General features: G+C 36.7%; 1 protein-coding gene across 2 annotated transcripts in view; it reads right to left on the reverse strand.

Moving 5' to 3' along the window:
• Positions 1-473: 473 nt before the first annotated feature.
• The window catches only part of LOC117411219 (uncharacterized protein C2orf73-like), a 43,117-nt gene continuing 16,232 nt past the window's right edge, over positions 474-27,358 (reverse strand). Inside the window, exons 1-5 of one of the 2 annotated variants that reach the window (XM_034018507.3) lie at positions 13,428-13,632; positions 10,520-10,736; positions 9,874-10,033; positions 4,671-4,777; positions 474-1,538 (exon numbers count right to left, since the gene is read on the reverse strand). In XM_034018507.3, the coding sequence (XP_033874398.2) occupies positions 999-1,538; positions 4,671-4,777; positions 9,874-10,033; positions 10,520-10,736; positions 13,428-13,486 (1,083 nt within the window). In that variant the 5' untranslated portion in view covers positions 13,487-13,632 and the 3' untranslated portion in view covers positions 474-998. Of the gene's footprint in view, positions 1,539-4,670; positions 4,778-9,873; positions 10,034-10,519; positions 10,737-13,427; positions 13,633-27,358 lie in introns of those variants that run through there. The other variant, XM_059025517.1, reaches the window with a different exon arrangement.

A 27,358-nucleotide genomic window follows, 5' to 3' on the forward strand; every position in this document is an offset into this window, starting at 1 on the left:
AATGCTGATTGACTCTGCTAACACATTCTGGGACGGGTGTGACTACATCTGCTGCACCAAAACATCAGAACTATTTACAGCCAGAGACAAACTGTTAAGTCCTCTGTCCCTAGTTATTTAGATAGCCAATATTCATATATTAATACCTATTTATATTTTATATTTCCCTTTAGATTGTTTTATTCTGACTGAGATTAAAAAAAAAAAGAATAGTAATTACACATCAGGATTTGCTGTCTTCCTTACCTAATGTGATTTTGTTCACTGAGGTCGGTACTTCACACAGAGTGTAAATTACCCCAAAGCTAGTCACTATAAGAGGTACAGAAATCACATTCTTATCAAGTCACGTAGAAAGATGTCAGATAGAAAGTACCAAAGTACATCAAGAGTTCACAAACTACCTTACAAAATGAACATATACGTCAGCAATGAAATAAAACACAGGAAAGTGTAAAACAAGTATAGCTCTTTTATGATGTAAAAATCCACAAACAACACTTTGTGCTACTTAATGCACTGATTTAAAAACTGTTTGATAATACTTATTTTATTATACTGTACATGTACAACATATTGGCCATAATATACATCAAGCTGAAAATCAACAAAATCAATATTACCCATGTACTGTACGAAACTATTACTACATGGTGTCAAAACTTTTTAATACAGTAAATTGTCCAATCTTACTGCTTTTTAAAAAAAAATAAAAGTTCTCAACAACAAACTAACATGTAAAAGAAAGAGGGGCATGCAGTTTAATGTAAAAGTGTCATATTAAGCAGAGGGAGATAGTAACAGAAGTACAAACAAATACAGTGTAAGAAAATACATATATATATATATATTTTTTTTTTAAAATTTTATTTTTAGGTTTATGAATTCCCACTGCATCAAATTCTTTTCTATGTGATAGAGCCCTCAAACCCATAGAATATAATTCCTAGATCACATCAAAGTAGACCAGCTGCTATTAAACCAAAGGGTTTCAGTGTTCAATCTAACTGCCTGCCCACTGGTGTCAGCTGGTGTCTGGAGTTATTGTCGATGGTTGGAACAAGTGTGTCCACTTGTGCATTAGCAGATGGTGGGCTGCATATTGCAGTGGAGGAGGGTAGTTTTGGTGTGCTAACATTGCTATGCAAACTATTGGACCTGCCCTGGCATTTCTGTTCAAGAGAAGTCAGGATTGGATCTGCGTGGACGCCCTCCCCTTTAGCTGGAACACTGTCCATTCCAGCTGCCTGAGGAGCGCCCAGCTTAGCTTGATCTTGGGCGGGAATCTTGGGATAGGCCTTGGCTGCTTCCTTTAGGTCTGTTTTCAATAAGTGAGTTCCAAAGTCCAACATCTGTGGGGGATGTTGTGAGACATGCTCAAGTGAGGTCATCTTGCCTTCCCCTGTACTTCCTTTCTCTGCTCTCTGCTGTGCTGGTAGTGAACGTGACCTTTCAGTGCTCAGGAATGCATCTGCTCCACTGGGAGGCCTAAGCCCACTCGTTGGCCTTATCTCTCTCCACACAAAGGCTCCATGACGCTGGAAAGGGAAACAAACTTGAAATTAACCAGCGGAATGCAAACAACTAGTCGATGCAGCTGTGGCTGAGTTCATTTATTAGTTTGAGGGCTGGCAGAATTGCACTTGTTTCTCTCTCCCAGTTTATTGGCCCTCAGCCTAGGCAGAGACTGATAGAGGGTGGGGCGTCAAATAATGGCGAGTCTGTCAGGCTGCTCTATTCATGAAATGGATGCATGGGAGAAAAACTTGAACAGAGGTAATAAACCAAAACAAAAATGAGGCTTATTTTCTTCACTTTGAGGCCCTGCTTCATCTATCACTCAGATGTATGTGACTTGCAAACTGTCCCCTTGTAGTGTAACTGGATTTCATCCCTTGCAGATGAGGTTTCTATGGATACTGTTATTAATTAAACAATGTTAGATTTATGAATGTGTTCTAATTGACTTCTATTATGTAAAAAGGATTGGTGTGATGTTGCAGAATTATATAATAAGCCAGCTAATAATCTATTTACCTATATCTAACTACAGTAGCTAAATTGATAGAAATAGAGGGAAATAGTTAGACAGCATAACACTGCACCTGTCGCTGAGCAGAAGATAAAGATCAGTTGTAAAGATGGATGTTTTGCTCTACCTAAGTACAATAAAGTCCTAGATATGGGGGTTGGGGTTGTTGGAAGTTTAGAAAAAAAGGAATTTGCATGTATTTATTATTATTATTATTATTATTATTATTTATTATTATTATTATTATTATTACTATTGTCAGAAGTAGTCGTAGTAGTACAATTGTGAAAATAATGTTCAGTTATCAAAAGCAGAGTATAGGGGCTATATGTCTGGCAAAGAACCCAAGTTTACCATAAATTTAAAGATGTAAAGATTTTAAGATGTAAATTGTGATACTTAAAAAAAAGCTTATCTCATAATCCACATAAATTCATCCTCTTAATCTAGCTCCCGTAGAAGCAGGGGGAAAACCTGTTTAGCAGCTGAGCAGTTTATTACATTGAGGTAAGATGTTAAAATCACTGTGGCTTGGTTTACATCCAAAGATTCTCACCTTTATGTTATGCTATTTTGGTAGTACCTTTTGGCCAATTACATGAACTACATCTTATCGTACTGCTAAGGGACTGAAAAGCAGTTAGCTATGGAATTACCAACCATGAAAATACAGAAGTGTAAAGAATTAAAAAATCATTTTATGCATTGCAAAAGGGCTTTATTATTATTATTATTATTATTATTATTATTTTGCAAAGGGTTGCCTTTTTTACTATATAGTAGCTTCAGTATTTTATTTTTATAACTTTTCTTATAAAACAACAAAATTATAAAGCACTATCATTTTAGGAGTCACCTGCAAATGGTAATAATTTAAAACGTTGAATAAATGGAGTCGCTAAACCATTCGTATGCTTTTTTTTTTTTTTTTTGCTTGCCATTGCCACTTTCAACAGATCACGGCTGTTAATAAATAATTGCTTGGTATGGCCTTTAGTTATAGTAGAAAGTTGTGTGAGGTTATGTCATAAACGGGATCTTCACTGCTGAAGTCTCGTGACCGTATGGTACAGCTTTCAAACTTGCAAAAAAAACTGTGCAGCTTTTTAGCGTGAGAAGACGACTTACCCCCTCCTCCCCCCCCCCCCCCCCTTTTTAGCTATACCATGCTTTGGCTATATTGTGACGAATGTGCGTCACATTCTCACAACAATGGAGAGATAATTTGGAGTTTGTAAACTGCATGTAAACCAAGCCACTGATACTAAAGTAAATGGGATCTCTAAAAAGAGGAACGTGACAAGAAAGTTCTTATAATCTCTCTTGTCGAAGGACTTAACACAGATCAGTGAGGCAGAAACATTAGAAATGAAGTAAACAATATCCTTTATTTTGAGGTGAAAATGGAGCACTAATTTCTCATAGTACAGTCTAGTTCACAATTAGGATTTGATAGAGAATAAGCTTATTTTGGCCAATGATCTCAGCTCTTTCCTTTTGTAGAATTAAAGCAAAGCAAAAAAAAAAAAACTTCTAGTGGAAATTGAAGTTTGCCAGTGTTGCTACAGCAACCATGCTTCTATCCAAAACCTGGTAATTAAAATTGCTGTACTGTATTTTTCTATTTCAGCTTACAGGATTTCCAATTTACAACAATATAACAATGTATCTTTTTTCAAACCAAGCTGGAACTGTATGTGCGTAGTTTGTGTTGTATGTTATGTTGTTATTGTTTAAAATGAATGTCTGTTGGGCACAGGTGTTTAAGGTCGGCAGGGAAGGGTTAATTGCCTTCCCTGCCAAAGCAGTTCACGTACAGAGTGTGCCTGGGCCTGATTGAATGATTAACAAGCAATCGAGCCCAGGCACAGGTGCATTAAAGAGGCAGGGATCTCTCACTCGGGGTTGGGTTGTGTTCAGAGGAGGAACCTAAATTAAAGGTGCACAAATATAAACAATTGCTACTCATGCTGGAGTTAGACCAGCAATATACTTGTTTGTTCAGTGTTCGTTGTTCACTTATTGTCTGTTTTGTTTTAGCCATCGTACCGTTTGTTTTGGAAAGTGTTTTGTTTTGTGTTTTGTTTAAATATTTTATTTAATAAAACACGCGCATCCACGAGAAGCTGTTATTGATTTTTTAAATTGTATTTATTCACCTACAGTGATGATTGTGTGCCTTAGTAAATGTATTAAGAAGAAAATACAGTATGTCATTGTTATTATTTTTTATCTTTTCAAAGGTTTCAAGGTTTTTGGCACTATCCAACATTCTGGTTTTTTTAGGATGATACTTTGTAAGCTTCATCTATGCTTTACTGAACACTACGGACATATAATATTACATATGTTGCAGTCTGTCATCCACATTACATGAAATAAGCACAAATATAATTGACAATTATTCTCCACCCTTATCTGCCATCAGATTATGTTTTCAGTCCAGTGTAGGAAAGATAATGAAACCTCTAACACTCGATATAGTATGCAGGAGAATCTACACCAATCACTAAAACGTTAGGTTATTATTATAACCCTGGTTCCCTGAAATACAAATGTAACCATTAACCAATACAGTAATGGTTACATTTTGTAGTTGAAAGAGAACACCCTCCTAATGAAATTTTAGTATTCTCACCCTTCCTCGAATTGGTTCATTCTCCCATTTCCTCGAATCATACTGGTGGATGAAAGACATCTTCTCAAGTAAAACCTTTGGTGTTGCATTTGGACTTGCAGTTGGAACTAAAAGGAAATGTAAAACAATATATGTAAATAAATAATAAATTACGATAAGAAAACATCATGGCTTTGATTTTTAGAACACATTCCACATAGTTGCATTTTACTGTGCAACAATTCCAAAACTTAATTTATTAGTTTGCTACTGTATATCAACATGGAAATCACTTGACCATTTTGTGCTTTATTACTATTCCCTGAAATTATAAGGGTCCAGTTAACACTTGTTACTTTGTATCTTTGACATGTGGAAGCTACCGTATGTAAGCAAATGGTGCAAGTTAGTGCCTGGGCTGAACAGATTTGTTTACTTATATAAGACACCATTACACGTCTGCTTTCAGTACAAAAAATGTATTATTACTTCATGGAAAACCTGGAACAAACTCAGATATTTTTGTAATTTACTATAATTGTATTGTCTTAGCATTGTGATGCTTTTGTGCATACTAACAATGTCATCAAACCTTAATTCTTATTCCATGCCATGTTACACAGTAAATAGCTGTGCAGTGTACAGTTCTGAGTCATTTGTTCATACTACCATACTACTACAGTACTGTGTGTGGCTGCAAGTAAAGATAAAGCTACAGTATTTTTGTGTTACTATATCAGAAAGAATAACTCTTTAAGGTCATTTATGTTTCCCCAAAGGTATTGAAGCTAAACATCTTTGTTGTTGTTTTTAAAACATATATTGAGAAAGTTACAATCTGAACCATAAATACTGGTGTAAATGATCAAGTTATTGTCAGATACTTGATCCTCAAATATCAATTTAATAATGATTGCATTCCGCAGGACCCCTGTCTATTGCTATCACCATGGATACAGGCCAAGCAATGTGAGAGGTGATGAGACAGAACTGCACTGAAACAAAGAGAGCTTTCAGATTGAGATTTGAATAACTCAGATGCCAAGAACAAAATATAATTAAGGGGGCTGGTAGAATCTGATAATGTTCCTGCTGACTGACATTAGAATACATATTTTGGTTAAGCATATGACTTTTTCTAATCTGTCTCACTGAATCCCATTGTTTTAAGGAAACACAATACAATAATAGTATTATTTAGATATTAATATATATATATATATATATATATATATATATATATATATATATATATATATATATATATATATATATACACACACACAATTAAAACATATCTGATGGCAGGGCAATGAACATTGGCTTGTGTCACAGACAGGGCATATATATCACAATTAAAGGTATACTTTAAAGCACATCTAGATTTGTGTTTGTTTATTTACGGCATCCAGATATTCTTGAACACATTTACACTTTTAAAGTAACACAGTTTTGGTTAGAAAGAAACGGACAAAAATGAGAATCTTAATTTACACATGCATTAAATGCTATCCTTGTCCTCCAGTTTTCAACTCTGTATCCTGCAAAAACGTCATATTATTCAATTAGCTCTGTCAATGTATTCTGTTTGTTTGTCAGCCTTCAAAATCATGCTTTTAACTGGATGGATCAGCTTTCTTAATGTTACGATGCAATGGGTGAAATCTAACCAACATACACAAATCAACATTTACCCCAACCAATCTTCATCTCTACAAAGCATATAATGTACCATATTTATGTATACAAAGCCATCACAATATACACTACCCTCAAACAAATATTGGCACAGATCAGTAAACGTAACTTGAGGCTGCAGCATTTGTTTCAACCCAGACCATTTTCTGACCAAATATCTTGGTATCCCTAAATAGCTAATGATCTACACTTCAAATATACAAAATATTTTGGTGAGCAAGCACTTACATGAGCAGCAGTACCCCCAAAATGTTATCCAGTTTCTGGAAATGCAGAATGTCTGTTGATGGGACATTTATTGCCCATTTACTCAACTCAGACTAACTAAATATCTTGGTATCCTAGAATAGATATAGCTCTTTTTGGTACACATTTAAAGATTTTTATAAGAATTACAGTATGACAAATGCATGCATGATAATCGATAACATTAGAGAGCATCTGTTTTCAGGTCTTGTTGTAACGTACTATCCATTCCATCTTATAATTAAGTAATAAGATCTTCCTGCAGCAAGCTTTTTCATTTTGTAATTTCTGACTCAAGTAGTTAAGTATCCTGATGTGAAGCCAAAGGTGCTTAAAATTCTGGGAAGAGAATCGCTAAATGGATATGTGTCCTCACGATTTTAAAAAATCGGTGGAAAGTTTTTAATGCAATGATAATGATTGTTTGCTAAAAAAGATGAAGATGGCTTTTCTTCCAATTAGTATGTTTACCAAACTGTCATTATAAGTTAATGTTTTAAATGGTGCAAGGTTAAAGGAACATGTTTTTTTTCTGATATATCGGGATAGATCAGCTGTGGGGCAATACATGTTTTTCATAAGTGTTTAGACTGTAGGCTACATGAAGTACAGTTCAACAGTCAAATAACACTGAAAACAGTACTAGGCACATATTTAATCCTCAAATGTAATCCCAATAAGAAACATTTGGCATATACTTAAAGCTGTACTTAAAATTAACTTTAATATCCTGATTTCAATGTGTCTGTTGGCTTTGTTATCAACATTCATAAACTTCTTATTCAGGCAGATTTGTTTTTAATATTGACAATTCGAAGGAAAATCAATAATAATAGACACCAATTTGTTCACACTTCTTTTCTGCACTCTGATGGCTGAAGGAGTTGCTATGGTCGCTACGATAAACATGTGTGTGAAAGTAAGCCAATCACTTTCAGAGCAGGGGGCAGTAGTTTTTTTTGTCTCATAGCCCAGACTTCACAAAAGAGTGTTCAAAAGGTAAACATTGGGGATATTATCCAAGATACTACCCATTTTTTAACAAGACACATTTAAACATGTATTTTTAAACAATGTATATCTTCAACAGGTATGTTTTTAAATTTGTAAAACTAATGTACAAGGCGGATCACCTTTTAAAACATTTAATTACTTTTTCCTGCAATTAGTTGCAATGCTGACATAAGTTTTTTTTTAGTTTTTTTTTAGTTTTTTTTATTTATTTATTTCTTAGCAGACACCCTTATCCAGGGCGACTTACAATTGTTACAACATATCACATTATACATTATTTCACATTATACAAATATCACATCATTTTTACATACAATTACCCATTTATACAGTTGGGTTTTTACTGGAGCAATCTAGGTAAAGTACCTTGCTCAAGGGTACAACAGCAGTGTCCCCCACTGGGGATTGAACCCACAACCCTCCGGTCAAGAGACCAGAGCCCTAACCACTACTCCACACTGCATAAGTTGGTGAAGTATGTTAATTACCTGTACCATATATAATGGTTATTTAGCTTGCCTGTGGTTTATTGACACACAAAAAGCTATGTTTCACTCTTACAAATGGAAAGGCATTCACCAGGGTACATTTAGTGAATGTAAACACTACACAGCAACATATTAGACTTTGATTCTATTTCAAAAACAACTGGTTCAGAATGTATATACAGTCTTGTAATTATAACAGATTCCAGATGTACACCACTTGTACTGAACAATTCAACTACATATATTAATGCAAAGGCCACAGTCTTCACTAAAGCAAATTAATCCAAACTATAACAATCAATATTACACTCTTTATTATTTAAATGTCATTTTAGAGTTATTTTATTTGCATATTTTCAATCACCCTTGTCTGAATGCTCAGCCCATGCAAACAATGACTGAAAAGAAGGACTTTGCCAAACCATAAATCCAGAGCTAGTATGAAAACAATTCTCTTGTCAATTGAAGAAACCAGAAGGCATCTCCTTCCTGTTTTTGACCGAGCATCTGTTTTTAGCTTTTCTGTTCTGATTCAATTATTGTATTGCTGATTTAATCTCAAATTATTATTTATATTACAAATTACAGTATTTGAACTCGTTGGGATCTTAAACCAAGGCCAAATGTTTGACGTTTTCTTCAGTCAAATTCATTCCACTCAGTCTGGCTCGGGAAGTGTGAAATGTGAAACTTTTTGTCATGCTTTATTTTAAGCAGCATTTTTTTATGTAAACCAGTAGTTTACTAACATATTTAGAAATGTTTGTTTTATAAATAGTTTGCTAATATAAATTACGCTATATATACACACTAAAAAAGTTATAATACAGTCATTTTATTAAACAAATTTAACCCCACCCATTTTAATGATATTAAGAGTTTATGATCTAAAGTAGGGATCTGATGTTTACAATAATATATATGTTACCTAACCATTAATGTGTTAATAAGATAGTTATTAACATCATTAACAAAAAAAGTTACCTTTTTTGTTAAAAGGTTGTTTAAAATGTACATTAATAAAATACTTTATCAATGTCTTCAATAATTTAAAATTTATTGGAAATAAAACCAATATTTAATTTACTTTTGGAATTCTCCATTGTACTCACATGTCAAATGCAAGCTGAGTGCATAAAAGTAAAGTATTTTACTCCAGCCAACATAACTATGTGAGTTACTATAGCAATGAAGGGATGCCGCTTTGAGCTTCTTTATGCCCTGAATCTTAAAAATATGTAGAGCCGTCCAGCTCTAATTGTGGGGGTGTGGTAACAAAAGAAAGACATATAAAACCACAAATGCTCAGATTTTAATTAGCATTCTATTTATTCCATTTAAACTGAATAGAACATGCTTACAAAAAGATCCTTTACATTAGGATTAATGTTCTTTAGTGTTCTATTATTAATCTAAAAAAATGACAATTCCCAGTAACCATACTATTGAGTACCAGTTTCAATTATGTAAAGTGTTCAATATTTGACACTTTTGCTGCAATTACATAGATACACATGTACTGTACTTTAAGCTGAAATCAAATGAACTTTTGGTCCTGAATTTATTATTCTGAACATTTACAATAACTAGAAAACGTGTTTAAAGGTAAATCAAAGTGGAAACATAGAGACCCAATGTTGCCAGTGCAACATTCTTTAAATACTGGACTCAATGTAAGGTCTACAGTAATCTAGAGACATGAAATACCTATGATAAAAAAAAGAGATCTGTATATTAATAACATGTACTTAGTCAATTCATGTTGGAATGCTACTTACCAATTCCTGAAGCAGGAGATTTATTTGGGTTTGCTCCATATCTTGTATTCAGAATATGTGTCTGCGGTAAGGACGTGAAATCACTTCTCTGGGTGCTGTCTCTGCTATACGGTGGAGGGTGCTGCAACTTGCTGTCTGGTGCACTTTGTCTCCAATTACCCTTTTACAAGAGCAGTTGAAATGAAAAACAAAAAGTTTTTTTTTGCTTTTTTTATGGAACATGTGACAAGCTTTTAAGTTTGGACATTCCATATGAAATTTCTTGATATAATCTCACCACACTAAACCTTTATTCACTTTGACATAGATTGAGCTAATGCCAGAATAAAATGCCAAATACATGTTCTCAACAAAAAAGTTAAAAGTCAATGAGGTTTATTCAATTGGCCTTAACAGCAGCATATCTAAATAAACCAAAGAGACTAATGTGAGATTTCCAAAACATTGAGCCCTTCATTAATTATTCAATTAATGATTCATTATTTAACCTGCAGTGATCTTTAGATCCACCATTGTTTAAATCTATTTAATGCCCTGAATTCACACAAAATTGACCCAATTAAGTAGACCCCCCTTCCCCCAAACACATACAGTGATACAGACACAAGTAACAGGATTATGGAAAAAAAGGCTTCAAAAAGATTACCTGGTTTTCTGTTTCCATGTAATATATTGGATCATTAAAGGTTCTGACATTAGTTGTGATGCATTTAGCATAGTAAGGCTGAGGTATGTTGTGTATATTCGGTGAACTCTGATGGTCTAGTAATGAGCTGTTCCTTCGAAACACATAACTGTGATTGTATCGTTCACGTCCCAGGCTTTCTGGCAACTTCTCATTAAATATCCTAAAGGTATTGGAGCTGAAAAAAATATAGGATGACAATTATTAATTTGTCAACCAAGGAAACAGAAAGGATCATTTCAATGAATGTTAATTATTGAGTAGCTTCTTGTTAATATAAATATAAATAAGTATTTTCAAATGATCAAAACAATGGCAGATCTAATTACCACCACTGTTTAAATAATTAATTAAGAGCCCAAGATTATCGAATCAAACATCCAATAATGAATGTTCGTCAGGAAGGTTCATATTTTAATAATTTAAATGGTGGTGGTATTTAGATATACTGGTGTTTAGATCCACTGAATCAATCCCCAGGACTAGCAATAAACTGTACAGTAACAATCAAACAATGTTAAACACAAGACTATGTGTTATGCATGCTGCTACACTTTCAACAGCTCACACTAATTACATCTTCATTCAAACATGGGCTGCTACATTATAGTAAAAATGTTATGTGACTTTTTGGTATCCACCTACCACAGATACCAAACACTTTATATGTCACTTTATATATATTGGCATTTCATTTCACACATACAACTGTAATCTGGAGTTCTCTCTCTCTCTCTCTCTCTCTCTCTCTCTCTCTCTCTCTCTCCAGTTCAATTATGGGTATCGTACAATAAAAAGTAAATGTTACATAGAGACCATAAACACCACTGGCAAAATGTGCTGATGACCTTGACCTTAACCTCTAACCTAATACTGCTGCCATGTTGCAGCCATGTGACATTTAAAATGTGTGTATTAACTCACACTTTGATATAGGCTTCATCTTTGAAATGCAGACGCTGTATGCTTCTATTGGACATGACTAAAGTTTTAGTTTTAGTAGTTTATACTATGATTGTGTCCTCCAAGGCACGTGTACTATTTCTGCAGGTTGACATTCTAAATTCCAGTTAATCCTCCATTACAAAAACAAACATAACAATCTGTCATCACAACATTCCTTGCTTCTGTTTTAATCGGTATGACTGATGACACAACGAAAATGAATCAATTTAAAACGCTAAAAACTTTAGGGTGAGGGATAACTCCAGGGTACTCATTATGTTGCCTGTATTGTTGTTATATAAATGACCTAGCAATGAACCGCTCTGAAGGTCAGGGTATAGCTGCCTGTTACAGACTATGGCCTGGGGGGGACTGAATAATGCACCCCTGACTTCAAGCTCAAATAATTTGTTTAAGAAGTCACTGCAATGACTCAACATCTCTACCCAATCACCCTGGGATATAAACCTAATCCAGGGATACCGAACCTAAATGAATGCATCCAGACTGAGATCCTTTGTCATCCATTGATAGGAGATGGGTATCTCCACAGTTGGGGGCAGTGATCAAATAAATTAATATTCATCTGTAATAACCAAAATATGTACAGAATATATATCAGGAGATCACACAGGAATACAGACCAGGGGTTTGTGGTTTGATGACACTGTTTTTTTGTTTTTTTTTTAATTATCACATTAACAAGGGATAGGACAAAAATTGAAAACCAGCAGTCAGTAAGGTGTACTTTGTGTAGCCAAGGCCTGGAAGGTCTGTATTGTTTCTGGAGGGATATATCACGACTATCCCTCAATAAATACTGCCTCTAATTCCTTCAGAGTAGTTGGGGTGGAACTCCGCAACTTAGTCTGTTGCCCATGTGAAATTGAATTTAACATTTAAATCTGGTGATTGGGTAGGCCAATAAGTAAGTGCTGCTGCTTCATACCAGTGTGTCACAACTCGTACAGTGTATTAAACAGAGCATCTTCCTAAAACCATCCATCTCTGAAAGAGTTTTATTAGAACATTGAGTGGGCCTGATGATGAGCCACAATTTCATTGTAAGGTCCTGCTTTATATCCTTTCAGAGAAATGACAGGATCCAGCCCATCTATCAAAGTCTGCCAGAACTGACTAGAAAAATGGAGATACAGCCTTTGTATACAGAATGTATGACAGGGATTTAATTTGCATAACCAGTTATTGAATGAATTACAATAGAGCCCATTTACACAATGAGTAATAAATGTGTGCTACAAATTGCAAATGTTTCTATATTTATTGTCTGACCCCTGTATTTGGCTTGGGGTAATGCCACATTCCCCATTGTATAGCCGTTAAAATATCTTTATTGTTATAGCCTAAAATGTGATGTATTAACATAGTAAATCCAGCTATGCCTCAAATTACTATGCAATAGATTGGAGTCAAATTATAAATAGCTGGGATTGAAAAGTTTAAATATTCTAACAAAAAGAATAAAAAAAATTAAAAATATTGTAGCGTGCACGGGGGAAGGAGATCGCTACAATATGATCGGTCTGTGTATTAAATCTTCAAAATCCTAAACCGTTTTCTGTATTCTTTTTAGATTAATAAATGCAAGCAGTACAAAATTTTCTTCCCGGATTTGTTCACACCAGCCAAACTTATCATTAAGTATAGATAAAATAAAAATGGTTACTGTAATGTAACAATATAACTACACAACATGATATTTAATAAAAAAACAAACAAACAAAATAACACGATTAGCCCAATTGTTTCACCGCAACCCCTTCTTGAACACGATGTCAAAACCAGTCGTCACTTGTTGGTATACGTACAGTCTTGGCTACAGTCCCTCAGAACAGCCTTTCACAAAATGATACGGCTCGTCAATAACCCTAGGAGTTTACAAGACTATAACAACGATACTCACTGGAATTGTTCCGGGACTCTCTTCTTTTGGGTCAAGAAAAACTCATGAGGTTGATACATGTTTTCCCCTCGGGATTATTATTAGTAGTCGTAGTAGTAATCGTAGTAGTCGTAGTAATCGCCGTCGTCGTAGTATCTGTATTTGTATTCTGATAGAAATGTTGAGGTTGCTGTACAAGTAGCAAAACTAATTGTTACAACTTTGTTTATTGCCAGGCAACCAGCGTCTCCTGGAGCGCGTTGAACAGGTAACTGGACCGTGATGTCACCGCAGGTGTAACAGCACAATGCACAGGACAGTTTGTCTGTCGTTGTAGAAAACGTATTTTCAAATATAAATGTTATAATAAGTCTGTGCGCATACCGGTAGTTTGCAATGCATGTACAGTATGTATGTATGTATGTATGTATGTAAGGCTATTGCCAAAGGTTTTTGTATCACCCTAGAATTAACACAGCTTGCTTCATAAAGTCTAATGAAACCTGCTGAATAGTGTTATGTTAACATATTGAATTAATACCGCTTTGTAGTTTTTTTTTTAAATCTAAATTGAAAAACCTTACTACTATTATGGCTTCCTGTAGATTTTTGCACTGTTATTTTGTAGTTTCTTTGATTACATGATGTTAAAATATCTCAATTATGTTCATTATATATATATATATATATATATATATATATTTTAGCTCAAAGAGCCAGCTGCCCAACGTTTCGATATGTTGTACATATCTTTCTCAAGGGAGCCTGTGTTTGAATCCAAACATTGGAGGTATTTATAGGTTTTTGACGGCATGACAACTACTTGTTATTGTTTACATTCAAATAGAACGATACTTAGCTCTCTGTGCCGTCAGTCTCTTAAGTTTATTATCCGCCTGTCTTGCCCTCCTGGATTGATGTAATGTATATATATTAATTATGTCTCAATCTTAAAATTCTAGATGATGCAAATCTTTTGGCCATAGCTTTATCTATCTATCTATCTATCTATCTATCTATCTATCTATCTATCTACCAGTTGTTTTTCCCTCAATAGAATACTCATATTACATACATACAGTAAATGCACATACATTCAAATTCACTGTAGTACAATTAGTCCATTTTATTCAAGCTCAAGTTTCAAAACATGAGGGATGAGGGACATAATTCATAGCATTATCTAGGAATGCATTTCTCACAAATTCAAAAGCAGCACTCAATACCCTGTTTATGAAATCTGGAATTCCAGCTGTGTTTTTCCATTGAATCATCTGGGAGCTGCTTCCTGTTTAAGATGGGTAATATCATGCTAGCAGCCTGCAGGACTGAGAAGGTACAAAAAGATCTAACTCTACACAGAAGAGGAATACAAAAACTTGGCTGCCACAGTGGAGAATAATTTGACTGTTTGGCTCAGGAATGCAAAAAACAGCCAGCATGCATTTTGAGCTGAAAAAAAAGGAAATTCAAGATAAATTTAGTTTAAATGCATTGTGCAAAATCCACTGAGCTCATTTTATTTGAGAGATCTCCAGATTCAGGTGACAGGTGACATTCTAGTCCATCACAGTTTTCCCCAGAAGACTCAGTGTTCTGTACTGACAGCTAGACATCAAATATTGTTGTACATACTTTAATACTGTTTTTAATATACTTACATTGCTTACACAGTACCTGATGGAGTACCTCTTTGGATCAGTGTGTCTGTGGCTGGGATTTCATTTGAATTATGGTGCCGCTATCCTTGTACCATAATAACAAAGAAAAAAAAAACGAATTAAATGATAATAATAATTGCAGATAGGCTATGCTAAGCAACACAAATGTCAATTAACCTCAGCAGTTTTTTGTTTGTTTTGTAGTTTGGTACTTTCAATCTGCTATGAGTATGCAACGCCATAATAAATATTTAATCCCAGCCTGTGTGTGCACTCTATATACACTCTATAATCCAGTCGTCCACGTTGTTTTCTTAAACAGTATGATAGTGTACATGTATGTATGTGAAAATAGGTGAAAGACTGTTTCAATAGTTGTGATAGCTATTTCTGATCCCGGCTCAAGTTGCATGGAAAGTATAACACATACCTTACACACATGATTTTGGAATTAAAAAGGTGACTATTCACACCAAAAAATATTGTTGCTGTGAAATTTATAGTCTTGAATGTTCCATAAATTCTGCCTAGAAAGCATTCAGACTAAGTACACTGAATGCATTACTGAGCGCATTAGTGGGTACCTAACGTTATCTGATCCAGGTTTTCTTTTTCAGGTGGAATAAAGGATGTAATAACTCCTTCATAACCCTTAAAGTGATTTTAACTAACACAATGATTCTGTACATTTTCCACATCACGCACATCTGTTCACTATATAGGCCTCAAATGTGTAGTTTTTAAAGAAACCTACGTTTTAGCAAACTTGCATTTTCATTTTACAACATATGATTTGGTTAAATAAATCTGTGCCTTTCAGTTAGATAGTCTTGCACTTTCCTGGTCATTTTACCTGGAGAGAGAAATTGTCACTACCCCTTCAGGTTGGTTTCCAACTAGCTGCTTCCCCTATAATGCTGTCAGTTACACACTCTGACCCAGAATTCACTGCTGAGGTGAAATGACCTAGGAAGTACAAGTGTAAAAGATTTTCTGGAAGACAAGGCAAGCTAACATGGAACATTCTAGATGTAATGTTTTAAAATGAAAATACATGTATAGCATGTGTTTATTTAAAAACTTCACAGTTGAGACCTAAATAGTCAATGGAAGTCCATGACAAGTAATATTTATGAAATGTATTCTGCTCGCTACAACTACCGGTACTTTAAGCTTTTTATTTTCATTTTACACAAAAGCAGTGAAAACTAATGCTAATGCTAATTGAATCTGGTTCAGCTAACTCACGTATTTAAAAACAAAGCTTAATTATTTAAGGGAATGGCAGATTGATATGCTCTTTCAAATGGTTTCCATAGCCACAATTGAGTGGGTGGGGGCTGCAGGTTGATGTGACCTAACACCGGGATTGATTTGTTAGTTTAACTTCACATGAGACTGCAGTATTGACAAGAAATAAGCACAAGCTATTGTTCCAGAACACAATCTGCTAGTTCTTCAGTGATATCCATGGTTGTCACAAAACCAAGCTTTAAATCAATGCACTGTAAAGTAAGCAACTTCAGTATGTTGTTTAGCATTGTCACGGACAGCTTGTGGTGACGTCAGACCAAGAAATTAATGGAACAAAACCAGGTACTGTGGAATGTAATGCAATGTTGTTGAAGCTGACACCCTGGGATCCTTCAAGAAGCTGCTTGATGAGATTCTGGGATCAATAAGCTACTAACAACCAAACGAGCAAGATGGGCTGAATGGCCTCCTCTAGTTTGTAAACTTTCTTATGTTCTTATGTTCTTATGAATGAGATGCTATTGTGCTCAGTCTTTATTAAATAAAAATTAAACAAAACAAAACCATTCTAAATAACAGCAAAACAAAATGGCACAATGGCCAAAATAAGCAAACTACAATCAGAACACAAAACAAATACCATGCTGGTACAGCGATCAGGTTGGTAGCAGTTGCTCTTATCTCTTTGCCTATATCTTACAAACACTGCTCTGTTTCTCTCTTCACTTTCATCAACCTCCCTGGCGTGGCTGCTTCACTCTTATATATGCCACCTCCCCAATTGGTAATTATTTAATTAATTTGGGAGATGGCCACATTATGTACGAGTTTCCTTTCAATTCAAAGATGACCAACAACCAATACTTTTATATACGCCTGCCACAGGGCAGGTATTTACTGAGCATTTTATGTCAGAGCTGCCGATAGGCCCCTCTAGGGAGTGACGTCCTCGGTCCTGCCTACCGAGGGAATAAGTAGTCACTCCACGGAGATCACGTTCTCTTTTGCTTGTCACAATCAGGTAGGTAAGGTAGGTATTTTCTGCTAATTCCCCTGCAATTTATAGCTGGAAGTCAGCTTGCCACTTCCCTGGAATCGGAAACTCGGCTTCTGAGGACTTCTGAGAGCTGAAATGCTGCACAACTGCATGCCGTTAAAAAAAAAAAACTTTCTTTACTTTCAACAGCCTACATCACTTGATAACGCCTGGCCAACACAGGTCTCTTGACGGCCTACCTGGATGGCATGCTGCAATCTGTATCACTTCCCGAACCGCTAGCTTCAGAGCTACGCCTGGACTCGAATGCGCTATTACAGATCTCCGGCTTCCAGGGGCAAGCCCTGGGCAGAAGCCTGGCAGGCTTGGTGGTAGCACGCAGACAGTTGTGGCTGTCTCAGGCGAGGGTCCCAGATGCGGACAAGTCCGCCCTATTGGACGCACCTATCTCTCCAAGCCATAACTTCAGGCCAGCGGTGGAAGAGAGGCATCTCGGCAGGTGGCTGCAATGCTCCCCTCCCGTGCCCCGGCATGAGAGAGGGGGAAGCATTGGCATCGGGGCTGTCGACAATGATGGGGAAATAGCAGAGGTGGGGCTGTCTGGCCGGGCTACTGGTTTACCACTGTGGACTTAAAGGACGAGTATTTTCATGTCCCTATTTGTCCCGCGTACAGGAAATAGCTCTGCTTTGCCTTTCAGGGAAGCGTCTTCGAGTTTTCCGTGCTGCCGTTCAGCCTCTCCTTAGCCCCCTGCACGTTCTCAAAGTGCGTGGATGCCATCCTAGCCCCCTTGCAGCTGCAAGGGATCAGGGTGTTGAACTACCTGGATGACTGGTTGATCTGCTTCCAGTCGCAGGAAGGAGCGGTGGCACACACGCCAATTGTGACAGAGCATCTGGCGAGACTGGGTCTCACCCTCAACGATGCCAAAAGCCAATTAATACCAGTGCAAAGTACGGTTTACTTGGGTCTGGATTCCCTTACACTGCGAGCCTACCTTTCGGATGACAGAGTGGCCGCCATTCACAACTGTCTAGTCCTGTTTCAACAGGGATCCACAGTACAATTGGTGTTGTGTCAGAAACTATTGGGTCTGATGGCCGCAGCTTCATCAGCCATCCAAAGAGGGTTACTCCACATGCGCCCGATCCAAGTGTGGCTCAATACCTTCCGGCTACACCCCAAACGCGACAGACACCATCGGCTGACCGTTTGTCGTGTATGCTGGGAAGCCCTGCGTTGGTGGAGGCAAGCCTCTCACCTACGTGAAGGTGTAAGGCAGGGAGTGATCCACATCCGTCAGGTGGTGACGACAGACGCATTCAATTCTGGTTGGGGTGCGGTCTGGGCAGGCAAAAGAGTCTGCGGGTCATGGTAGGGTCGATAGACCCCTGCACATAAATGCGCTGGAACTGCGAGCGGTTTACCATGCTCTCCAGCCTTTCTTCCCAGTGCTCCAGAGGAGCTATGTCCTTGTCCGCATGGACAACATGTCTGTAGTAGCGTATGTTAACCGCCAGGGAGGACTTTGGTCCCTGGGGTTGCACCGCATAGCCTTTCGGCTATTGATCTGGGAACTTGCTATCCTTCCGGACTGTTCATCTTCCTGGAGTGGTTCATCTTCCGTCAGAATAGCGACTCCACCCTCAGATGAAAGCTTCTAAATATCTCCACAGTTTGTTTTCAGACATACACTACACAAGAAATGTATATCCACTCAGCAGAAACATACATGTGGGAAAGTTGGCTATTCCTAACAATAATTTATTTATTCAGTATACTGGTACAGTAAACAATGTATACCAAATATGTGGGAGTCCAGGGCTTGCTTCTAATAATGAATACAGAATTATAGCTTCAAAAGAACACAAAGAACAAGACATATCTAACACTACAGAAAACAGGTGCACATTCTGTAGAGTGAAATCTTAGGAGATTTATAATGATCGCATGCCTGGCTTTGTAAAATACAGCAGTGCTCAAAAAGGGGGAAAATGGACACCCAAGTACTCTACCTGAGCATTTGGCAGCATGTCTTAATTTGTGATCCCAAACTATGGGTCGGGAGACAGATCTGCTGACAGATGACTGCAGTGCATGAAATGAACACAAAACAATGAGTGATATCATAGAAGAACAGGACTAAATTCACTGCTTGTCGGACTAAATGCACTGCTTTCCAAACACCACAATGCCTAAAACAAAACAAAATAAATAAATAAATGAAAGCAGCGCATGTGAGCTGTTTGCACATTTGCTAAAGTTAACAGAGTTAACAGAGATATCTCAGTGTATACTGTAGCCTGCTTTATAGACAAGGGCAGAGGTTAAAACAATGCAGATGCAAACCTACAGATGCCTTGACCAGACTACACCCAGCTACCTCCAGACCCTCATCTCTCCCTACACCCCCACTCGACCTCTCCGCTCCGCCTGCACTAGAAGACTGGCTCTACCTCCGCTACGCTCCCCTGCCTCCAGAGCCCGCTCCTTCTCCACCCTTGCTCCGCAGTGGTGGAACGACCTTCCTACAGATGTCAGGACTGCCCAGTCCCTGACCACATTCCGGCGCCTCCTTAAGACTCACCTCTTCAAACAGCACCTGTAGAACTCCTCTGTTGTATCCTGGGACACTATCACCCTTCATTTAAATATGCTTTATTTTGCTCTTATCTGCCCCCTATTTTACTACATTTAATCCTGTACTTCAGAATATTGTAATTTAACCTGTAGTATTTTGTACTTAATCATATCCTGATGTAACTATCACTATTTAATCATATCCTGATGTAACTTTCACTATTATCTGCTGTATTATTGAATTGTGGTTTGTCACACTTGAAAAAATTATTGTATTTCTTGCTCTTATTGTATGACTTGTATTATAACACTTGAATGTATTTGTATTTGCTTGCGATTGTAAGTCGCCCTGGATAAGGGCGTCTGCTAAGAAATAAATAATAATAATAATAATAATAATAATAATAATAATAATAATAATAATAATAATAATGCGGCATGGAAACGGTTAAATCACTACTGGGGGAAAATATATGTTGCAGAGCAGCAGTATTTAGATCCACCGCAGTTTAGATTTTAAAATAAACCCCAGTATCTCAAAGTCTGCTAACTGAAAGTGATATTATCTAAAAGGTTGCTTGATCCCAATATGGCAGTCACATAGATTATAGATCAATGTCATGGTAACCAACACATTTAACATAAAGTGTCAAATGGTTACTGAGATTTGAGTGTGGGGGTGGCAGATTAAAAACTGTCCCAAAAAGGTTCCTTTTTCTTGTATGATAATCACCATCAAACTTAACCTAGAGTATCATACTCTAATTACATAGCAGACCCTCCCCCTCTGTTTAATAGATTTAGTGGTATTAATTTAAATACACACATCAAGAAAAGGCTTGAATTGGCATAAGTTGAGCAGAATCAGCGCTGGAGAGTCCCAACCCCCAACCCATTAGAGCAGGAGAGGCTGCTGCCCTTCTTGTAAAGGTTTTATAAGGTACGTGCTTGGAATTTAATTTAAAGAAGAAAAAAAAAATTACCCATGTTTCTCCAGTTCACTAGGACACAAATAGCAGGTACGTTCTTTCTTGTTCTGAGGCATATAGTGTATGCCAGCAGCTAATATGCAAGTTACAACAGTTTCTGTTCACATTGGCATTTCTAGAAGGTCAGCAAGTGCATATGGAAAGTTTAATGAGTCCTATACATTATATATTTCTATCAGTCGACCAAGAGCTTTTGTGTCAGCTACACTGGCTAATGTCTGTTCACAGAGGTTTGTTCTGTGTCTTGGTTACTAACACGCACAATTTAAATAAGGTTTGCACAGGAAGTACAATTGCATTTAGGCTAAGTGTGCACAGCATGAAGGATCAGTTTGTAGCTGCCTGGAAAGCTTCACTTGTGAGCAGTAGCCAAGGCGCTCAAATAAAAGCTGCCCTTTTCTCTGGGGAGAAAAAGGAAAGAGGGCTGGGAAAAGACTGCTGTATCTTTACAATGTAGCTGGCACTACAAGTTCACTTTCTGAAGACCTGGCATGTAAATTACATTTCGGAATGGACTTCGGATTTGTATCCAGTATGTGTTTTGTGATACATTAAGTCCTTTTACGTTAATGCACAGCTTACTGCCAATAGGAAATCTTTATAAAGTCAACGGTGCATTATCATTTTGCTGTACTTCTCTATATACTGCATACACAATAAAAAAATACATAAATCCATAAATAGAATTGCATTAGTCAACAGACAAGACAAAAGCAAAATGTTGTGTATAGAAATGTTATGATGCATTACATATACAATAAAAGATGGGCTGCAGTGTTACTGTAGAATTATTGTCATTTATAGTTTGTTTGTTATTTTATTTATATAATACATGGATCTAAAGGAGAATTACACTTTGCATTTTCCCACACTATCCCCACACTGTTTTTGTCCCTTGTACCCATCGTACAAAGGTGTCAGCAAGCCACTTTCAACTGGTGCACTCTGCATCAACAAAAGATGGTGTGGATCTCAGACATTGCTGACAACTTGGATCAATGAGTACACAGGCAGGACAGGTCTCTAATGGGGAAGGTGGATTACAGTAAAATGAGCACACACACGTTTATGGATGCTAATAGGATTCCTTCTGGATATTAGATAAGTAACACATGTACAGTGGCTTGAATGAATGTTTCATGAATGCATGCATGCATTATCCAAATGGATTAATCAACTTGGTCTTAAAACATTTTTTTTTCTAAATGAATCCTTCTGGCAAAATCATAAATTGTGGTCATGAAACCAATGCAGTAAGGACAAAGAAATTACAAAATGTAAAAGAAAACAACCCAAAAAAACCCCAATCCTTCAAAAATCAGGATCCATATCTGGTGCGGGTGGTCCACACCGAAAATCTGGGAGAGGAACCTATTTTTCTATTTCCCTGGAATAATATGAGTCTTCCTACAGCTCCTTGTATAGCTTTGCAGAAAAGCATACAGAGAAGTAAAGCATTACATGCAATTGGGCCTGAACCCCTTTCCCTTCTAATCTGCTGTTTTGATGGTTGCTTACTGAGCTTAACAACAAACTGAAGGAAGAAGTGATAACATCATTATGATTTGCAGATCTGCAGAAGTCATACAGTAAGTGGCTTTGTTGTCTATTATCAGCTGCAATTATCAGTTAATAACAGCTGATGTCAAATGTGCTCAACAGGAGGGTTTACAATGCTGGCAGAGTGACTCACGTCACCCATCTTAAAAGCGGTTGCTATGGCAATATTTGTTTCCCTTTGAGAATGGCCCTATCGCCTTCATTCAAGATTGTGAGAAATGAGGTGCCAAGATATTATTTGGATGTTGGATTTTAAATCTTTCAAATTAACATGCATTGTTATCTTGTATACCTTTTACAGTTCTCGTTAGTTACCAATGTATATGTGCAATAAAAGTTTATTATAATAAAAGCATAGCAAAGTGTACTAAAGCATAGCTAAATCATGGTAAAGCATAGGTAAGCATTGCAAAAAATAGCGAGGTAGGGTACAGCATATTAATAAAGATGGCAAATCAGGTTAAACTATAGTAATAAATGCATAGTATAACCATGGGAAAGCTGCAAAAATACAGTGTTTTTTTATTTATTTTTTTATAAGGGATAGATCCATTTCTTTTGATCACATGTTATTTAAAGACACTGCATGCAATATTAATGGTGGTTTTGCAACTGTTTAAAGAGGGCTTGGAGTTTGTGTTTCCTGTTTAAAAGCCCTCTCTAACCTTGATACTGTTCACAAATTACACAGAAAAGTATTTCTTGCTTCCTTCTTCCAAATGAATATAGAAATAATTTACCCAGCAGCACAGTCTAACGGAAGTGCAGCCTCCTGTTTCTAGAGAAATCCAGCAGTTACCCTATTCTACAACTGGCTAGAACTGAATGGCACAATGAGTGTTCTCTGTATCACGGCGTTATATTTTTAAACACATTGCAAACTCTTTTTAGATTTTCAATGACATATCTTGGGTATGGCAAGCCGTTTTAACATGTAATCCTCAAGTTCTGATATCAACTATTCTATGACTGATATCAGTAATGTTTTGTTGATATCAGTAATAACATTTTGATATCAACAATTCTCAGTATCATTTTTTGATATAAAAATAGAATTATTGATATCAAAAACAGAATTGTTGATATAAAAAATTAGATTTCTTCCGAAGGGAGCGTCATTGTCTCTGGCACTCCCGTGGGTTAGGGAGGCAAAACTGGCAGGAACTTTAAAAAATGTTAATATCAGCAATTCACATATCTCAAAAATGCATACTAATAAAATTACGTCAGCTGGTCATCAGGAATCTGTTTGAAGAATAAATTGCTGTGATATGGACAACAGCAAATACAACAAAGGAAAGTAATATGTTTCTTGTAAACACTGCAGGGGGTTCTGTAACACTTTAAACAGTGCTTTGAATAATAAAATAATAAACCCTGTTGTGGCAGGGCAGAAAATACTGCTGTTAAATTAATTATTTTGGGGTGTTTCAATATTTGTTGTGTTTAAATGTATATATTTGGTTTGTGTGTTGGTGGTGGTTGGCAAAGATGGGGTTAATTCCTATCCTATCTCACCTCACATTAATATCGTAAATGTGAGAATGTGGCCACGTGGGATATAAAGGGAGAGAAATCCTTTGTTTGGGTAAGTGTTTGGAAGGAGGTACGTGAGTGAGAGCGACAGGGAAAAGATAACAACTGCTACACGAGCAGGAAGCACGGCACTTGTTTATTTGGTGTCAGTGTTGTGCAAACCTTTATTTTGCTCTGTGAGCAGTGTTTTTTTGTACAACCTTTTTATTTTATTTTTGTTTATTAAATATGCGCACCAGCGCTTTTCACCCGCATGTACCTGTCTGCCTCTCTATCAGCTTTGTGGTCTGGTCATCACACAGCCGCTCTGTCACACCTGTCTACACAGTTGAAACAGGTTTTATGAACTGCAATAATTAAAGTAGCTCAATGGAATTGTTCTTGTCTCTTGGATGTAATTTAGATTGTTTTATATAATTCACAATGTTGATAGAAATAATTACAAGTGAAAGGCATTTACATGGTTCCGTTCAGTGAATGTGTTTCAGTGAATTAGGAAAGTTAAAAGAACAAAGTGCTGCTTGCAAAAACTCAATGAAGCCTGGCAAAGTTGGCATTTGTGGAATGGCCAGCAATGACTTCATATTTTAACTCATTACATAGCTAGACCTTGGGAGTATACTGTTAACTATTCATTACTAAAGGCCATAGCTACCAGTGCTCCAGATAAGGTTTTGGGTCATTGAGTAATTTACTCACCAATTTTGACACAATGTGAGTAAAATGCAACATTACCTAGAAGTCATGAGTACTTTCAGTAAATACTGTATATATGGCTTTTCCTTATTTTACAACTGAAAAAATGTATTTTTCACAGAAATTTAGTCCTGCCTTAATAATATTAATAATATGATAGTTGTTACTCTCTATGTAATTAGCTACAGTATGGCATTCACCGGGTCTCCTCCCACTAGTACTAGGCTGTTACAGTTTTATTGTTTTCTGTAAATCTTCCTTTTCTCAGTCTCTTGTGCTTTCCCTTTCCAAGTAGACAGACACCCTCCCTAAAAACCAAAAAAAAAACAATGTCCAAAAATATTGCTGCTGTACTCTTGAGCAAGGTACTTTACCTAGATTGCTCCAGTAAAAACCCAACTGTATAAATGGGTAACTGTATGTAAAAATAATGTGATATCTTATAACAATTGTAAGTCACCCTGGATAAAGGCATCTCCTAAGAAATAAAAATAATAATAAAATAATTTGTGGTCTGAAGTCTGAAAATAGATCAAGTGTGTGGTGCCTGTTGTTGTGTGACTTAAAGATTAAACCATGAATAGAGTTGTAACCTGCGTAACTGCTACGTGTTTAGGGTATGTTTTTAACAGTGTATTATGCTTAAGGTCACATTTCAGCATAAAAACACCTAAGCACCTAGGCTGTGTGATAATGTTCTATTATAATAATAACCCCCCTATGTGTGCACAGCTCCCTTCTGCTGTTTGTTTATTCGTCATCCCAGTGGCAATGCACGACTAAGTTAAATTACTTAAGCCTCCGATCTGATCTGGTTTTCTGTGTCTGGTAAGAGGATTCCTCCCTATCAGCCTGCATGCAGATTTGTGACAGCAAAGGATGCTGGGAAGAGGAAGATCTAAATAGATGTCACTTCAATATGCAGTGACAGATTGGAGTCATATTGGAAAACGCACAGAGCCAGGCTGCATTCTGTCCTTGTCCGCTCTTATGTAACACAACAGCATTTTCAGGCTGACTCATGCTTCCTTTTACTCTGATGAGGATGTAAACAGAAATAATGGCTGCTCCCGTGCTCAGTCTTCACTGCTATGGCAGATCACACAGAAGTCAGTTTGAAAAGAGAGGCATTGCTTAGAGCTTTTGTTTTGTCTTGGCAGAGTTGTACAAATCCCAATGCACCTGCCATATGGTTTATATCCAGCCTGCTCCCCCTTCTATGGTTTTACACAGCAGAAGGTGTTTGTCTCCCTTAAGCACAAAAAATCTTGTCTCCTACCAATTACAGTTGTGTTTTAAATTTCACCTCAAGGTGATGTAGAACAAAAGTCAGCTTAAACATGATGGCAAAACAGTGTAATTCCTGACTGTAAGCTAGCCGTGATTTAAGTATTGATAGGGAATCTGCAAATTGCTATTGGAAAGGATTTAAAAAAGATGGTCTTCACCTACATTTTTCAAGTAGGATTAACCTCCATTACAATATATACAACATGCACAGTAGTAGTGTGTCAGCCAACAAAAAGCATCTACAATGTCACTGCAGCAACTTGGAGAACAATAAAGAAGGCCTTCTAATCAGTTACAGTATTTATCGTTCTTATATGGCCCTTAAGGTACTGGTAAACTTTTAGGATAAGCATTTGCTAAATCTCCTTTTTAAAACTTAGCTATGGTTCACATAACACAGTAGAATGGTCACAGTATTGCCGCGTGTGAAAAGTTTAACAATATAAAGCCGAAACGAAAAGGCTTTAATTTGCTTCAAAATGATTTCAAACTGGTTAATAGACTAGCAAGCACTGGTAAAATCAGATCAATTTTATATGGTGCAGAGCTAATTTATTTTTATGTTTTGTTTGGTTTTGTTATGGACTTTGCGATACCTGCACGATGGGTATCTACAGCCTATCGACAATAACAATCAAACATTTTGTTACAGACTTTTGGCTGTTATTTAAAAAAAACACACACAAAAATGCTTAACATAAAACAGAACAGTCCTACTACAGTAGCAGGTGCAGTTTACACTGCCTCTGGGTTTCTGATCACATCAGATCAATTCCAGATTTTTTAAATCCTTTGATGGAAATGTCCAGTCTACTTTTAATGTTCTCAAGCAAATTGGCTTCATCACTGCCATTCTCATATCTACTTTGACATCTGACACATTATTTCCCTTGTCCAGCGCTTCTTTAACCTGTTCTGCATACCAGTCTGCCAGAGGGCAGGATCGCTATGAACACTGTATGCCACCAGCTGATTGGTGGAAGTATTATTGGCAATCCAATCAAAACCGGCAATAAAGCCAAAATAAATTCTCCACCAAAATGTCCCATTATAAGGTAATTGTACACATTTTCAAATAAGATTTTATAACATTAATACAAGTGTGACAGGGTGGCAAAGGGTTAGAGAGACTCAGAGACCGTAGCTGCGGGTTTAAGCGCAGGGGCGCTCATTTATTAAACACAAATCAATCAAAACACTGCTCACAGAGCAAAATAAAAAGGATAAACAAAAATAAGTCACAAACACAAAAAAATCCACAAAAGAAAATCCCTCACCCAAGTCTTTCACTATCATAGTGAGTTATATTTTAAATATAGGAGCACTTGTCTCTCTCCATGTGGCTCCAAAAACATCTCTCTGTCTGCTGCAAAAGCCTCTCCCCGTCTG

The sequence above is a fragment of the Acipenser ruthenus genome, chromosome 6, assembly GCF_902713425.1.
Source record: "Acipenser ruthenus chromosome 6, fAciRut3.2 maternal haplotype, whole genome shotgun sequence".
NCBI classification, from domain to species: domain Eukaryota; kingdom Metazoa; phylum Chordata; class Actinopteri; order Acipenseriformes; family Acipenseridae; genus Acipenser; species Acipenser ruthenus.